At 40.3% G+C, this 18,408-nt stretch overlaps 1 protein-coding gene across 2 annotated transcripts; it reads right to left on the bottom strand.

Moving 5' to 3' along the window:
• Nucleotides 1–717: 717 nt before the first annotated feature.
• Nucleotides 718–17,798, bottom strand: cluha (CLUH binding protein of NUMT mRNA a). Of its 2 annotated transcripts, none has more exons than XM_077611493.1 (27): nt 17,476–17,798; nt 12,780–12,961; nt 12,532–12,703; nt 11,867–12,010; nt 11,639–11,766; nt 11,344–11,498; nt 10,573–10,698; nt 10,298–10,445; nt 9,813–9,905; nt 8,787–9,221; nt 7,882–8,141; nt 7,421–7,806; nt 6,834–6,935; nt 6,606–6,706; nt 6,378–6,530; nt 6,109–6,171; nt 5,780–6,024; nt 5,629–5,713; nt 5,398–5,551; nt 4,554–4,693; nt 4,171–4,251; nt 3,974–4,099; nt 3,179–3,300; nt 2,992–3,085; nt 2,780–2,914; nt 2,630–2,703; nt 718–2,371 (listed from the first exon to the last, which is right to left on the bottom strand). In XM_077611493.1, the coding sequence occupies exons 1-27, from the start codon at nt 17,609–17,611 to the stop codon at nt 2,227–2,229; spliced, it is 4,185 nt and encodes a 1,394-aa protein (XP_077467619.1). In that variant the 5' UTR covers nt 17,612–17,798; the 3' UTR covers nt 718–2,226. The 2 variants fall into 2 exon arrangements, with proteins under 2 accessions (XP_077467619.1, XP_077467620.1); XM_077611494.1 differs by having other exon boundaries at nt 7,508–7,806.
• Nucleotides 17,799–18,408: the final 610 nt, after the last annotated feature.

Genomic DNA, 18,408 nt, shown 5'->3' with positions numbered 1-18,408 from the left:
CTTCAATATTGTGCCTGTTTTTCCATTCATGTTTTGTACTGCACTCGAGTCTGTTGTTGAACTTTATGGCATTTTACACAATGGCATTGAATTTCAAAACAGTCCCATTTAGCAGAAATATGAATAAACCTAAATAAAGAGGCAATTTATAGACTTAAAAATTTTGGTCAGTTTTTTTGTGTTCCAACGGAGGCTATTCTATACATTTAAAACGGTGTTTTTTTTTTAACCAAAGCAATGTGTTTTTATTGTTTTTGTATCACTATTTGGTCATTTGAAAAATAAATTTACAAAAACCTGAAGCCAGTTCTTATAAATATATATATATATATATATATATATATATATATATATATATATATATATATATATAAATATATATAAATATATATATATATATATATATATATATATATATAGATATATATATATATATATATATATATATATATATATATATATATATTCAAATGAGTCCCCTATGAATATACATGAGATTTAAAAAATTTAATATTACAATCTATTGTACAATTGTCAACGGAACCACATTCTGTAGTATAAATATTATCCAGAATTTAATTACTACTACATTCAAGTTTCTCGTTATGGAAAGTGAGAGAGCGCCCCCTTACGGACATTTTTTAGCTAGTGAACAAGAGCGATGGCACATGCAAGAAAAAATAAAACATCTGGACACAAGTAAAGCGGACAAAACCATTGAAGATGCACCAATCACCTTTATGAAGAAAATATTCACCTGCCCCAACACTTCACTCATAAGCAGGAAAATGATTGCAATTATTTTGACAGTGAACTGCTTACCTTGTATCATGTTTTTTAGTGATGCATTTCAGTCACTCCATAAATTTCCATTTCTAAATGTATTTTCCAGGACCAGTCTTATATTGCTTTAATCACAAACATCGATACATAGCCGATTAAGTTACACATTGCCTCAGAAGTTACATTGCATGTATACAAGCGCAAACTGGCAGTCTTTTTTGGGGGGGGTGTACAATTCAATCAGGTACCCCCTTATTATTTTTTTTAAACTCATTTTCATTTCTGCTGAGAATGTGCAGTCATATTCCTGCAGTGCTTTCTTGACTGAACACAAGAAAACATTAAAAGAAGTACACACAGAAAATCAGGACCAGTTACGACAACCATAGCTGAGCATTTTCCAAAATGAAGTTAAATTGTCACCAGGCATCCAAAATGTTAACTGTGCATAGAAAAATAAAACATTTGGAAAGCCAATGTTCTGATCACACTCCTTACCAGCAGTCCTGTTGGATTACACAAAGACTTACAAACTCACACACACAAACATACATGCAGTCTTAATGTGTAAAAATAGAAGATCAAAGAGTTCATAAATGGCAGAAACTTTCAAGAGGACGGTTTATGTATAGTTTTCATGAAGCAGAAATGTTTAAAACTGATATAGATTTATGCATTTTTTCCCATTCTATACATTTTCTACAAAACAGTAATAGCTTAAATTAACAGGTCTAAAATTCCATTACAACTCTCCTGTGTATGTATCACTTATAGAAAACAAAAACAAAACAAAAATCCAGGAAAGCAGTCCAACATTTCATTGTTTGCTTGCAGAACTTAGCAGGCTGCGTACAAGACTCGGAACCATCAAAGGCGTGGAAAATGAGCAGTACATTCTTACAAATCAAAGGCCAGGGCCAGTCAAATTTATTCAAATCTGAATTTAGACAACAATATAATTTAGACGGTCGTATGTAGGGTACATGCCCTTGGCTCTTCAAGGCTCCTTGAGAATGCAACATGATTGCGGTTGACAGCACTGGCATTTGCAAAATAATTGGGCCTTTTAATACAACAGATAAGGCTCTGTTAAAGAATGTCTTCATCCGTCTCTACTCCATAAACTGGGATCTCTTGCTGTAATACACCAGATTTCTTAACACATCATGGCAAGACTTCCTCATGCTGCATGGATAAAATGGCTATACTTCCCCCCCTTCCTACCTTGTAGGAATCACCAGCTCAGTATATCCTTGTCCTACACTCGATACAATGTGTTCTCTGGACCCTGGACACAACGTAGGTCCACTTATGTTATTATTATTATTTTCTATTTCAATGCTGAAAAAGTTTACTCCGTTTTTGGGCTGGCAGGCATATTGACAAGAATGTTATGACAACTCCCCCTTCACAACGCAAAAAAAAAAGTGTGTTGAGTGTTTTTTAATCAACGGGAATTTTGTCCTCAAGTTGCAGCGGACTATCTTTTCTGGGAAGCTCACTCTTCTCCAAAAGCTCATTCTTCTCTGGTTCCTGTAGCTGCTGTCGCCGTTGTACTTCAGCTTTCAGGTTCTCCAGATCTTTGTGGCTGAAAGGAAATGGTAATTTATGTAGAAAACACTATGAGCTTGGTTGTGAAACACTGCTTGTATCATGAAGGAACAATGTATTAGATCTTTAACTATACAGAAAATGTAAAAAGTACCAAAAGAGAAAAGTGTGGTGAATATTCACTCGTAATGACAAACTAGTTTGTTTTTTTTCCTAAAAATACAGTATACTTATACCAGTAAGCACCGTTTTGTTGTACTGACATGAACGTAATATTTTTGTTTTGTGCATGTACCTTAGAGGGATAAAAATAATGCCATTGATGATGTTTAGCTGTTCCAGGATGTTGGCCATGCTAGGAGCAGTGAACTGAACAACAAGAGGAAAATGAAAGCACAGTTTAATTTTTGTTCTCAAGACAAAAACAGCAATTATGAGCAGTAACCTTGAGGGGCATGATGCTGGCGCTCGAGCCATTTTTGTAGATCTCATTCATTGTTCTCTGCAGAGCAACAGCCTGTTGAGTGAGGCACTTCAGGTACTCTGAGCTTTCCTTGGTTTTCTCATGAGTCTCACCCATCTGAGGCAAATAATGTATTTATTATGACACCATCCAGAAGAGACGTGCTGTAGTAAAAGCGACCAAATGGTCTCTACCTGGTTCTTGTAAATAGTGTAGCCTTCCTTTTCATGCTGTAACGCCGAGCGGAACTCCGCTTTACTTTCGTAAACTCTTGCGACAAGATGATGGCTGGGGAATTAAAAAAACAAAACAAAACATTGAGACACCATCATCACTATACAGTATTTAGAAGCATCTCAGTGATGTATATTCGTTCCCCACCTGAGCGCTACTTTGAGAGATCGGGCTCCATGGTACTTGGAGTTGATAGTCAAAGCACTCTCCATAAATCTCAAAGATAAATCGTACTCCATAACACTGTGCAATACCAACCCAATGTTGCTCTGAAAACAAAAACAACAACAGTAACACTTACATTAACTGCTTATTTGGTATTTGTAAAAACAAGCTGACGGCTCAGTGTCCTGTGAAATCTAGAACGTGTCTATTTACTGACAGAGTTAAAACTACGGCTGACTGGCAAACGGTCAAGAACACGTGTCAAAGTGACGGCCAAATCTGGCCCGCCGCATCATTTTGTGTGGCCCGGGAAAGTAAATCATGAGTGCTGACTTTCAGTTTTAGGATCAAATTAAAATGGAGTATAGATGTATATTAAATTTCCTGATTTTCCCCCTTTTAAATCAATAATTGTAAATTTCAATCATTTTTTTCTGGGGTTTTAGTTCAAAAATCATTTTGTAAAATCTAAAAATATTAAAAAAAAGCTAAAATAAACATTGTTTTAGATCTATAAAAAAACTGAATATTCAGGGCTTTTAATCCAGTTCTTTTAATCCATTTATATAAAAAAATCTAAATATTATATCAAAAATAGTCCGGCCCACATGAAATCGAGTTGACATTATCGCGGCCCGTGAACCAATCCGAGTCTGACACCCCTGGTCTAGAGTGTAGTGTGCCTTTCGCTCGATGTCAGCTGTGATAGGCTCCGGCAACCCACCTCGCACTCACGAGGACGTGCGGTTTAGGAGATGATGAAGAGTTATAACTCACATCTAGTAGCGCCATCTCTGGATGATCCTCCCCGAACACCAACAGCATGAGGTATCGAGCCCGGTAAAGCAGCTTCAATGCAGTGGATAGCTGTCCGTTGGCAAAGCAGTACAGAGACAAATGCATCTGGAGAAGAAATAGATAGCACAATTAAAAACCCAACTTTCAAACAACACCTCTCAACAGCAGGCGCTTACATATTCTTGAATTGTGTTGGGGTGCTCGATGCCGAGAACTCTTTCGCTCATCAGAACAGCCTTTTGCTGGTTGCTGAGTGCCTGTGGGCAAATAGATGTTCACTAGACAAGTCAAATCAAAAGGACGACTGTGGATAGGGTTATTGTTTTCCAGATGTAGTTGCTGTCCCCTCTGGGAATTGAAATTGAAAGCTAATGACAGCAGCAAAGTGGTGTCTCATTACGACGTCTTTGAAAATATGTTAGGCTAAAAAACATTCATATGGAGCTATCTAGCATTATCTTGATTGTTGCCTCCACAGTGAAAGACATGCCTCCTCAAAAGCATGTGGAATGTGAATTGGGGCACGGTGGTTGCGATTTATCCAATTGCCAGTGTTTACCTCAGCATGGTCCCCCAAGATGTAATTAAGGCGAGCCAAAAGGCGCAAGCAGGCACAGATCTCCACATGCATGGCTCCGTACACATTGTTGAAGAGGTTGAGGGCCTCATTGATCAGCTCACACCCCTCCTTTAAAAATCCTATGAATCAAATGAGTTAAAAAATAAATAAATAATATATAACAAAATGATATGTTGGCAAACAACCCACCACTACCGCTAAGGTTCTAATGTGGAGCTTTAAACTACTTTCATTATGGAGACTATTTACTTTTGTTTGTCACTATGTGTACCATCATGTAGTGACTATAATGTTAATATTTCAAATGATACAATTGTGCCATGAAAAGCATTAAAAAAAAAAAAAAACCCTTCCGCCTCAAATAGCATATGCAAATTCTTTACACAAGTCTTTATCCGTTTTTGCTACCGCAACCAAAATGGCGCCGTTCAAGTGGCAGCCGGTAGCGGTAGCTCCGTCCACTCTTGCTCGTTTTGTGTTTTTGCTGCCTTTCTGTCTTAATGATTTGATTTGGTGATTCTCAATGATCCCATTTACTTTGATTTGCTTTGTACTTTGTGCTTCTGCTTTGTTGTTCTGTCTAATCACCCTCGTGCTGCTGCCACAATGAAATTTCCTGAATACTGGATGACTAAAGTTATCCAATCCAATTGAATTATGAGTGGAAAAAGAACCTTTACCAAGCCAAAAATTTAAAACCAAAGTTTGACTTGTTAGACACGTAATGTACTGTTACTATATAATTAAAAAAAACAGATTAAATGAATCCAACCGAGGGAGATGAAGCTAGTGATCACACAATTAGTGGACAGGAAAGCCTTACCTTGCTGCACCTTGGCCTGGCCACTCTGGAAGAAGTGGAAGGCATCTGAGGCTTTGGGGTTCACATGCTTTACTACAGGGAAAATATTTACAATGTCCTCCTCTGTAAATGTAGGCTTGTGGCGGCTGTCAAAGTTATACTCCTTTAGCAGAATCTGGAGACAACAGATCAAAACGTTAAAAGAAATTGTGACAAGATGACAATCATTTTGAACAAAGAGGAAAAACCTACTTGTACGCCTGTTTTGACTGATATTTCTCTGAGTAAAGTGATTTTCTGAAGCCTGTATTTCTCCACTACGTGGTCCACATTTTCACTGCACGTGGTAAGGTGATGGTTAATAATAATGAAACAGCTGGAAAGAAAGTACATGTTTAGTTACCATTGGAAGGTGAAGTGATAGTAGCTCTGCGCCTCAGTGGCAATGTTCTTCCACAACTCATTGGGCGTCAGGCTGGCCCACGCCGTGTTGTCCCCATTTGCGGGAACCTTGTTGCGCCGCTTGCGACTTTTGCGGCGCGAAATCAACTCATCGACTGGCAGGTGAGTGACAGCATCTGGGAAGGAGCTCAGGAAGCAGTTGAGGAAATGGCTTACAGCAGCAGAGAGAGCAGAGAGCTCCACACCCTTCACAACGAAAAGGAAATGTCACAAACTGTCAAAACACAAGCATGCCATTTTTGGGTAAAAAAAAAAAGTGGGAGTCCTAACCTGGAGGTATGATTTGAAGATATGTTTTGCACATCTGGTGATCAACTCAGTGATTCCTATTCTCTAAAGAAAGAGAGAAAAGGAAGTTAGGATGAACACAAAACAAAAACATTTAAACACAAATTCATGCATTTAGACTGCCAAGAATTGTGCCAAGCATTATTTTAAATCCCAGTCGCACGTTAAATCTGCCTAAATCCGTGAAATGCTGGATGCATGTTGGTATGTCAGTGCAAAACAGTTCCAAATCATGAAAAAAAGAGACCTACATGAAAGTGTTCCAGCTGGGCTTTAGCAGGGGTCTTGTCCAAAAACTCCAGGACAGTGCCCAAGTAGCGTACATTGATGCCTCGCTGGTGCAACGCCTCTGTCAGAGTGGCCCCATCCACGGGCACAGCGCTTTGGTCCAAACAGTCTTTAACCTAGTGAGGACATCCACAACTCGACATTCAGAAACAGAACCTGCAACCTCACCCACTACAGTGCCGTTTACTGACCAGGGACGGTATCTGGCAGGAAACGAGGAAGGCAGCAGAATCTTTGAGTAACTGCTTTTGTTTTTGGATTTCATCAGCGCTGTTTTCAGGGAAACGGACACCTAGTGTGGTTTAAGAAAAAGGGCCAATCTTGAGTTCCTTTGACTTTAGTCCCAGTTTGGAATAAAGTGAATGTCATAGCTCACAAAAAAACCTGGCAAAATACAAAATTAAAACATTGTCTGTTACCTGGAGAGAAAATGTCAGGATTGAAGCGGATGTCAAAAGATGTGTTGCTGATGGAGCCCACTGCTTTGCAGGCATTGAGGACAACCTCGCGGCTTTTGGGTTCTGTTTCAAAACAACATCAGACTCATGAGAAACAGGGTAAGGAAGAAATATTTGGGGACAGGTAAGAATGTCAATGTGAGACTAATTTGTCGATTATTTTGTAAAGTTCACAACATGCAAAAGAAAAAATGTATAGTCCATGAGTGAAAACCCAAACTCATCCCAAAAACGTGTTAACATGCACATCAAACGGGACCGGGCGAGCAAATCAAGGATTTCATAATTCCCAAACACAATTTGGTACAATTATGATTTTCTTTTCGCAGTTATTTCATTCATCAGGTTGTAACATTGAAGGAGGCCAACACTCTTTGCCCATGCAGACTGAGAACTGAGCAGGCACAGCTAGTCCGGTGGATTAAAGCCACTTGGCAACATTATATCCTTTCAAATGCTGCTAACATCTAAAGCACTTCTCTCGTGGCAGCTGTCCACCAAAGTAGCTGTCCGAGCACAGTCCCAGTCTTAGATGTTTTTGGACGTACCAATACCGGATCCATCTTCGGCAACTAAGGTCTCCGCCAGCTCTTTGGCCTGAGCTAATCCTGGAATACTTTCCTCAAGGTCCTTACCCTCCAGTGGGCTCTTGCACTCCCCGTTTTGTGTGGCTGTAGCACTCAGGGGCCCATTGGTGACTGCCTTTGAAAGCGATTCATTCTCATCAGTTGCGCTGTGTTTGCTGTCTTTTTGGACCTGGCCATCTGTCGAGTCTTGCGTGCCCGAATCTGACTCAGTGGCTCGGGTTGCACCAGAACTGGTCTCGGTTTCCGAAGTTTGAGTGATGGCTGGAAGTTTTTCATTTTTGTTTGCTTCCTTGTTGGCTTTCTGCTGCATGAGTTGTAGGGCAGCCATCTTCATGAAGAGAAGATATCTAAGTGGGGACAAAATTCACAATCATGCACATGGTGTTTTACTTGACCACACAAGAGTGGACAAACACACAAACCTGTGTTCTACAAAGGCCTCAATGAGCTCCTGGCGGAGGCAGGCGAGGCGATGGCGATGCTGGCGGGGGAAACCCTGTCGCTGACAGTCCGGAGCCAACTCCTCTCCCTCCACAGGAAGGAAGTTGAGGTCAGGTGGAAAAGTGCGAAGAAGGTCCAGAATATAGTGACGGCCATCATTTCCAATGATGCCCTTACATTCGACTGACGAGCAAAGCTCCACAGATTCGTTCTTCTCATTGAGCACGTTGTACCTTTGTACCTAAAATGAAGAACCAGAGTAGAATTATATAATAATACTGCATTTCTACATTCAATGGGTAAAGATTATTAATCTACTCAACAGCAGGAGGACCACATATTAAAAGGCATCAACATCGTCATCTTTTATAACTATTGTAAATAGAATGTCAATTTAAATACAGGAAGCAGTCAAACACTAATTTAATATTTTAGGGTTTTAGTTTAGGTAGTTTAGGTCCATTTTCTGTAGAGGCTGAAGCCTTCTAGTCAACAGATTGTTGTTGATCATTTTGTGGACACAGTGAAAATACTACTCTGCCATTATACGTCACCCAATCGTCCTTAAACTTGGTAGCAATGTAGCATGAACCAGTATCTATTGATTCGCGGCACAAGGTTTTTGACATCACAATTGATTAATTGCGGACTTGTTATCTGTAGGGTACGAGTGAGCCAGTAGAGGGCAGCCTTCAATTTGTAATAGCACAATAGTGTTTGATTTAATAGTAGTCCTGTAAAAGCACATTTTAATTAATATATCAAATCATAAAATAATAAAATGTTAATTAAATAGATTTTTTAAATGTTCTAGTTATGGGCCATACTATAGCTCCAAAGTTGATATCTATAGATCTACAGATACATTTATAATGGTGTTACTAACTTTGAGGGGCCTGCTGGTCTTCGCCAAAAGCTCCAGGTATTTGCTGTGAGACACAACTGTCTTTCCAAAGTCGATGGAGCCATAGATGACGCTCTGCTCCTGCTCGCGTTCCAGTATGCCAGGGATTATTGACTGTGCAGTGACACGGTAGCCTCTGTAGTCCACCACCACTGTGCCGAGCGTGTAAAGTCCTTCCACATCCACCGCCCCGTACGCTCTCACACCATTCAAGTCATTCGTAGGTGCAGCGTGGGCAGCAGCGTCCCCACCCAGTTCACGATAATGATCCCGCACGTCAAAGCCCGGGCTGAAGAAAATGTTGTTCCAGATGAACATTTGCATGTGCGTTTCATCACCAGGGTTGATGGCCATAACATTTCCGTCTATGACTGCCATAGCACCACGTGTGGCTGCTGCTGCAAAGTCACTGTGGACCTGCAAAGAATGACAGCATTTAGGTTGGCTAAACTGTCGTTAGAAAACTGAGAATTTCCAGTATAGATAGGTTAGGGTATGTCCTTGATTTATGAACATTCAAAAAGCCTGTCTGATGTTTCTGCTCTGTTATTTCTCCAAGTAGTCCAGCTTCATTCCACAATGTAAAAACATTCACGTTCGGTTACGTTATACCAAGTTGTCCATGGGTGTGAATACACTTTAACATGTGCCTTTAAATCACTAGTGTCAAACCAAGTGGGTACATGTTTTCCTTCCAACTAATGAAGAGCACACCTTTTTACCAATCTCACCGCCTACAAATGTAATCAGTTGACTGGTGTCAGGCACTGCTTGTTTCAGGACAAAAAAAATATTGGTTAAACTATCTGCTCTGTGTTGGTTTTGATAGATTTAAGAATAACTTCTGAGAGTCTGGTTGTTCTTGACTTTCAAATAATTGTCAGAATTCCTACAACATGGTGTGATTAGTGTCAAAAGGAACCTTTCAGACTAGTGAAATGCAAAAGATAAAGACAATTTGGTTCAAAAATTGTAACAATTCAGATTATAAATACTGAGAAGTGTTACCTTGAAAATAGCTCGCTCCCTCAGGAGGCGGTCCGGCAAGTTCTTCCGAGGAAGCTCTCTAGTCGTCTGAAGTTCCTCATTCCAGTCTCTAGTCTGAAGATGTGAAAACACACTTTGTTTAACAAATACTGTCATTGCAAAGCAAAATTGGCCTTTTAGTACCAACATTTCTGTAGTTTATTTTGACAATTATGTAGTATTACAAGAATGAACATGCACAAAAGTCACAGAAATTTTTGAAAAATACTACAGTACCAGACATGACTTTACTTCATTTGTTAGACCCTAGGGCCGCAGTAAAACATGCACTGCATTGGCACAACTTAGAATTAGCTGGTTAAGTGGGAAATCAAGTTCGGTTGTGAAAGCTCATGTGACAAAACAAGGCTTTTATTCTAATTGGAACGCTGCACATCGCCAACAGTTCTATAGCATTCTACCTTGCTGTATGTGGCAGGCACGTTGTGACAAACTGGTAAACCTACCTGTCCTGGTATGTGCTCCTCATAACCCAAGCGGGAGGTGTAGGCGTCCTCAGCTCGAACACAATCCATGGCGTGGTCAACCTGAGGTGACGTCCAGCTGTACACCTGGAAAGGCGTGGCTATTCGCTCAAACGGATGTCTCTGGACCCTGCAGCCCCACCGGTAAGGGATCATTACAAGTATGTAGGGGATTTTCTCATGCCAATCCAAACCATACTTCAACAAACACGTGCCACACTACCACATGAGGTGCATGGGAATCCAGATGTTTTCACCTTTTCTTTTGCAGGGCAGTGAAGTTCTTTTTAAAGGCAGGACTGATCTGGCTAAGTAGTTCCACCAGAGAATGGCTCAAGAAGCTAGGGTTGGCTGGTTTAGGATTGAAGGTGTAGGTAGTCGACCTGAACAACACAGGCAGACACATGGACATTAGTAAACCAATCTCAAGTGCTTTTGAAAAGAAAGACTAAAAGGGACAGTTTTGCAAGTAAATAATCTGGCCTACATTTTACTTCCTAATGTAATCCATTTTGACCTAATTGATAGGAGCTGTTTTACCAACCAAAACTATGAGCATGACACAGCAAAATAGATTAGGGTGCATGCTTTGAATCAAAACTAACAAACAGTCCTCTTTAGTGAACCTTTAGAAATACACAAAACATTTGGCCAACACTAATAATTACTCAAGGGAGTACCAGCATGTGCACTTTAAAAAGAAAAGAAGCCTTAATTCAAGGACTTTGGGGCATTCTCAGCCATGTGTACCCCCAATTTTTATTGTTGGAGCTCATTTATATGTAAAACAAATACATGTCACTCACGTTGCCAAATGAGAAGCATGTTTTGTCTGTGATTCAGTCAAGCATTTCTATGTTAGGCTTACCAGTTAATGGAATCAGTAAGGCGTGACTGTGCCTATTGACAACTACGGTATATGCTTTCCATAGGTGTAAGGGTATTGGTAAAAGTCGTACTGCAGTTGAATAGCTCCAATTGAGTTGTTTAACAGTTTACAACAGTATATATTGGTGAAGTTGACTAACTGGTTGAGGTAGAAGCCACGTGTTGAGGCAGTGATACTGACGTGGCGCTCTTCGACTGTCACGATGTACAGGTACATGAGATCGCCGTGCATCTTCCTATTACCGGGAGGAGGGTTCCAGCCACTCATTGTCAGGACTTTCAGGCACTGCATAGGCTGTTTGGAAAGGCATCAGTGTCAGAATCCAGTCCACTCTGTGTTCAAACCGCAGTCAAAGCGGGTCCTAAGCAATTTCAGCTTGGTCCTATTGTTTGTAAGTAGACTAACTTAACTGAAAATTGCACAAATGTTTTTACCTTCCAGTCTTTGTTCTGTGGCTGAAGGGGTACCAGGGGGCGCTCTTTGCTGCCAGGAAGAATGTGTTCTGGGGGGGTACAGTCAATTTGCTCCAAGTCACTACCCTTTTTCTTCCTCCTCCCACTATCTGCATTCAGAGAACAAACGTTAAGTGCACTGCATGATTTTCCACAACACCTAACCATGCTGCAGTGCCATTACAGGGCCCTGCAGCAACCTCAAGGTACCTCCAAGGTCTCCATCGGTAAAAATGCTGAGGAAGGAGAGAGAGTTGCAGTCCACCCCGTTATAGGCGTCTGACGGATCCAGGCTCTTTAATAGGTCCCTGATATGACGCACGTGGATCCGGGCTTCACGCACAGTGTATGGCTCTAAACAACCACAAAGCAGCACATTCAAGACCAGATGTCAAATTACTTTCTTCAGAGTAAGTGCATCAGTAGAAGACTAAAGCTATTGTGAACATTAACAACTGGGGTTCCATGGTTTTGGAGAGGAAAACTCCAGCATTCTTAAATTAACGATACAAACATAATATTTTTTCATGTTTCATTATTGGGCAATTTGTTTTTTTCATATTGTCATATAAAAAAATTCTGACTCTCTTAGGAGAAGCAGAGAAAGAGTCATGCAGAGAGTTTTCAGTGAAGTGACTTTCTTGACCTGGATCATTTCCATTTTTTCTTAGCTCGTTCATCTATGAATTATGTATAACAATATCCAGAAATAAGTGGGTTTCTCTAAAATGTGTACAATTTGGTAGGATGAAGTGTCTGTGCACTATTTTAAAGATTTTTTTTAGTCAATAACATTTTGCATTGTCATCTCTCATGTTACTACTTTGGTCTTCAGAAAACTATTACAAGATCAAACAAATGTAGAACACACTGACCTTCCACCACTTTGAGCAGGGAACCTTCCTGCAAGCCTTCAATTGCCTTCAGCTCAGAAAAGTTGGCCAAAACATTCCCGTCCAGCTGCAGCGAGAAACAGGTGCGGTGGCAGGTGTCCTCTCGGTCGATCAACACCTGATGGATTTCCTGTACCATCTCCTGAGGGGAAACCTATAGAAAAGGAGAAAGTAGATTAACAAAATGTACAATAATAACTAAGGTCTGTTTTTCATAGATTCTTTTGCACCTGGAGGTCAAAGGGCTCTGTACCGGGCGCCTGGATCTTTACAGTGAAGCCCGTGTCCTGGATTACGATCACCTCCTGCTCGTTGGACTCGTCACTTCCATTTCCTTCACTGAGCCCGTCTCTTTTTGACTCCAAATCAACCGCGTGCTCATGTGCCCCGCTGCCATTCACCATGACTGCGTCTGCACACACAAAAAACAAGTTCACTCCTCCAATTTCCACAAAAGACAAACAAAATTCTGTCTGGCTGCAACAAAACCTCCAGACTATTCAAGCACATGACCGCGCTGATGTGCTGCCAGGGAGTCGCGTCAACAACAAAAGCACACACAGAGTTGGGGGGGTGGTTGAAAAGGATCTCACGAAATAGACACCAATGGTTCAGGGCAGCCGTTGAGTTAGACAAATGGAACTAGTTTTTTTGTTTGTTTATGTGGCTGAAAGTACTATCACCTGTTGCCATCTATACAATAAAATAAGTCTGAATAGGATTAACACTGAACTTTGTTGCTTAGGTATGATCAAGTCTATGAAAATCCAGAAGGAGAGATGAGTACTGTACAGGGGGATTCGTGCATTAGGCATTCAGCTGCTGTCAAACAGTGTGTGCGTGCCCTTGCTCACATTCAAGGGCAACGAAGCGTCAGGGTTGCTAAAATAGGGGGTGGAGCTTCATAAACGAGACCATGAACAGCAATGACAACAACTGAAAGAGGGGCAGGGGGCTGCTGTTGCAGAATTCCAAATAGCTTTGGAACCAGCGCAGACTGTCGCAAAGCACGATTAGATCCCACCAATTCTATTCATATATTTTTTTCTTCCTTTTCAAAAATTAAATGCTTCTCTAATACAGAATTACCACAATACTAAAATTCTGACTTTAATGCAACACCTATGGTAGTGGTGGTAGTAGTAGGGGATTGTTTTGTACATCCACTAGGAGCTGTAGTAGTAGTAGTAGTAGTAGTAATAGTAGTAGTGGTTAAGAGTTGTGTTATGCATCAACAAGATGGAGCTGTGCTAATGGGATTTTCATGCAATGATTAACCAATATTGATTCATATATCAGGAGCACTGAGGAACTTATGGTGCAGAAAATACGGTATGTAAAGAAGATGTTTTGTACACCATGACATGAAGGTAAAGGATTAAAGAGCAGCAAATCCTCCTTAGTGTACAATAGCTGTCCTAAGCAATTTTTTTTTAGAAAAGACGAGAACGGCTGAAAGCATAGAGGCAAAGTTCGAAGTTCAGCAACGTCACAGATATGTAATGACTATTGAGACTTTGTTCTCCCTAAACTGTATCATTAGATAGAACTATTGTTGTACATTGATTGAGCAATACATTTCATGATATCAATTTAAGGCAGTAGTGTCAAACTAATTTTTATTGCGCGCCACATTGTAGTTAGGTATGATCTGACTTGTTCTTTAAATTAAAGCTAAAGTAAAGGCCACCAAAAATGTGTTCTACAATTATTCCATTAATTTTCATAGGGTTGTAACAGACAGTGTTGCAATCTCTCAAATTCTCTTAATTTTTTAGGTGATACCAATTTAGTTATTTTAACAAAAAGAAAGCAGATGCTTAAGTGAATGACAATTCGCAAACAATTTGAGACTTTACAAGTCGGCCCAGCGGCTGTGTGTTGATTGTTTCAGCAGACAATAACGGTCAACTCTACAACAAACTGAATTTGCATGCATTCTAAGTTACAGGCGGTGAAGCCAGTATAACCTGGAAGAGACGATTAAAGCTAAGTTTTGAGAGTGTAGAGTGGAATTTGGCAAGTTCTTAAGATATAATTTAAATAAGCTTTAACAAGAACACCACACTTTCCAAAAGAAGGAGTGGTTTCAACAAGCGGTGTCATAAACACGAAAGAGGATGATAAAGCAGTAAAATGCCTCTATATGTATACTAGAAAAACAAGTATTCAAATGCAATGTAATTCTATTAAGAATATATAAAACTGATTAGTAACTTATTTTTTTTAAACATTCTAAGCAAACCTAATCTTGACAGAAGTGACCAATTTAATATGTAGTCATGGAAGAAAGTGAGGATTTGCGCCATTTTTAAATCAATTCCAAAAATAAAACACCCTGTATGGAAAAAGACAACATGGGGTAGTATCATTTTGAAAGTGAAAGCAAGATGGATCCAAAATGAATATATTTAGACTGTCCCTGCCTGTGGCACAGGGAAATATAAAGGAATTTCTATGTCAATAAATAACTGTACTCGAGTTTAAAAAAATAAGTTAAGACGATCATGCCTGACAGCACAGAAATGAAATCTGCCTGCTGTCCAAGGCAAAGTATAAATTGAACATTAATCTGAAAGAGAAGCAACTAAGTAGAAAACCCCCTGCTACAGATAACCAATCAAACTCAGCTCAATGACAAATGTAGCCAGTTCAAGGATCTCTACCAATGGGAAAGCAACCCTGAAAAACATTCAAGGGCTTGTTTTCTGCACCCAATGACGCAGTTTTCTAACATGTCTTATAATTAAATAATTCCATCTATAGGGTGGAATTGTGCCCGAGTGCAGACTGTACCTGATTATGTTATCAGACAGGAAGTGTAATTATCTCATGGGATCAGATGACCTTGTAATAGTGGAATAGTGCGGGGATGTCTGATTCCCAGGATTAACCCAGTCACCTTTCACCCTCTCTTAGAAGCATTAAACGAATAAAGAATCAATCTCGGGTAGTGGCACGTTGTGTTTGGGGAACCCACTTTTGGATCCTACACGTTTTACAAACCTCATGCGCAGGATGTGAAACAACTAAGCATCAATCAATTTAAATGAGGGAAATTACAGAGATCGCTAAAGTACATTTCTCAAAACAACATTTTATTTTGATTTTGACTAGTTGCCAAATTTGGGCAAAAGAAAAGAGGGAATCTTGTAGATGTCAGCACAAAGCTTAATATATGCTCATGCGATTATGACACATTGAATATACAAATAGGAGACTCAATCAACAGTTGAACAGTCATTGCATGACTTGGCTAAATTTGCATTTCTGGTCAACACTGAGTGACTTTTGCTTCATGCAGCATCTATATTTCATGACATCTTGATGTAAAATGGAATACATGCCTAATTTTTAAAGAGTAAAATAAACTTCATCTGACATCCATACTTTGACTCATTGACATTGCACACAAAGCGGTTCTTCATTGTAGAGGCATTTTTCATGGCGTAATAAACTAATAATTATTTGTTGCGGTCAAGGTTAACTTAGAAATGCTGCTTGTCGAACACTCAGTTATGTTGTACTTTACGAAATAATCATATCCGTAGTGATATCGGGACCGGATCATTTCCAGATGCGACATCAAGAATTATTTATTTATCTTATAGCTGTAATCGTTTTTGCATGGTGGTGTTGAACATGACCATAACGATAAACGTGGCTTTACTCAATAAAGGCAGAAAAACACTGGGTCTCTATTCAATCTTCGTGCATTTGGCCACAAATTATGCCTTCAAATTGTTGTTTATTGCAGAAAAATATGGTTGCACCGCTTGCATGATAAACACCACAAATACTTTAATTCCAGATGTTTTTAATTAAAGCTTCAATGCAAACGACGTCATTGCATCTATTGATAAAAACAGCATTAAGTTAGCTAGTTAAAATTGTGATCATTATCACAAAGACTGAGGCGCGACATACATTTAATGATGTTTTCTTGTCAAATGCTGCGAGTCATACTGCCACATGACAACCGCGTAGGCTGGGTGAGTTGCTTCCCAAGTTGTGCAACTTCTTCCCCGGCTTTCCTGCAACCCTCGCCTGGGTGACAATCTCACGACGAGAATACGCTGGCTTCAAGGGAGAATTGCCCCATGGTGCAAGTTTAGATAGCCGGGTACTCACCCGCTTGCATGTCTCAATAGAAGCGTAACCTTCTCTCTCCCCGTGAATGCACCTTCATGACTTTTTCTATGTAACCACCGGCTTCCGCTTCCCGGTCGAGGAGGGACACTCGACTTCATCCTTACCGGTGGGGGAGGGCGCAACACCGGGAAGCGCATTCGGACAGAATAACGCACGGTTCTCTCTCATAGGAGTGTTTCGTCTTTACTAATAAACGTCAAAAATTAATAACCACGTCTGCACTAAACACATAACCAGCGTGTCACATATTTAAAGTAAAGGCTTCGACTGTGCACCCCCCTGTGTTCATGCAGATTGTACTACCCCACTGAAGGTGACCTTCAGTATCACGTACGTCATTTCGAGTTTGCGCATAACGAGTTTAACTTGAGGATAGTTTGTGTTTTGAGTTTCCGAATAAAATCGGAATTTTGTTTTTAGCGAGGGCGCCGAGAGGCTATGTAACAACCCATGGAATAGCTTAGCATATGACCACAGGGGTAGTATTAGCATGTCACTCAGCTAAATTGTTTGGGTTAGCTTCTAGGGCATCCAGTGTCAGACACCGGTCGATGTAATGGCATGTATAAACACTCCAGTTTGGTTTTGCATGCATAAGGAACTGTTCAATTGTAGAATTCTGATCTTTGGATTCTTCTACGATGCTTTATTTTCTATTTAACTTGATGTCAAGAAGCTAGAGGTGAAGACAGTTGAGGTTGAAAGGGGAGCTTGGCCGAATGTGAATGCAACCATGCCACTATTTAAAAGGTGAATCAAGATGTTCCTGCTCACCACATCCGCACGAGTCCTTCAAATGAGTCCTGCTGCCTTCGTGGACGTCCTGCGCTCCATCCCCGGCTTCCTCCGCAACATCAGCCGGACTGCAGCTGGGCGCTGGAGCCAGGGTGTCGTCCGTCTTGCTCACCATGGTCGAAAATACAGTGACAGTGTTGAAGAGGAGCTATTCACGAGTCTGCTTGCTGTGCTTTTTGGCCCGTGTACCCGTCTACATGCGAAGGAGAAGAGCTTACAAAACAAGTGTGCTAAGGAAGGACGACGCTGTGTGGATCACACGTGCTTTTCTCCTCTCCTCCTCTTGACCTCTTTGCCTTTGCCTCACTAAGCCCCGCCTACTGATTTAGGCGACTACGGCGAGCCACATGGGATAAACCTATAAAAACGTAGTTTTTTTGCGCATGCATTTTTCTTAAATGTCTGACAAAATAGAAAATGATGTTTAGAAAATGTTTCTTTACTTCTAGTAAGTCAAATTTATTTTCTCCATGGCTTACCCACAAGCTATGCATTTAGACCATGCATAAATTTGTTATTACATCCTTTCTATGAATACAATAGTGTTAATTAAACATTGTAGTCATGCATTTCTATTTGATATTTCATTGTATGTCAATAGGGCAGCCCGGTGGTCAGAGTGGTTGGTGTTTTGGCATCACAATTTTGAGATGGAGGGTTCGATCCCAGGTTCGGACCGTCCCAGGCTTGTGTGGGTTTTCTTTGGGTACAAACTTCATTGCCACTAGGTATGAGTGTGAGCATGAATGTTAATATTTTTTAAGAATCATATATATAAGAATTAATACCTGGGTCCATAACTTTTGGGGTCATGAAGGCCACAATAGTATGCCAAATACATGACCCAAAAAGTGACGTCCACATAACATTCCAGATATTAATGTACTTAGATTTTTGTTAAATTAGTAGCAC

Source organism: Stigmatopora argus, chromosome 10, assembly GCF_051989625.1.
Source record: "Stigmatopora argus isolate UIUO_Sarg chromosome 10, RoL_Sarg_1.0, whole genome shotgun sequence".
NCBI classification, from domain to species: Eukaryota; Metazoa; Chordata; class Actinopteri; order Syngnathiformes; family Syngnathidae; genus Stigmatopora; species Stigmatopora argus.
The sequence above is the reverse complement of the archived record's forward strand: the minus strand, read 5'-3'. Positions and strand labels throughout refer to the sequence as shown.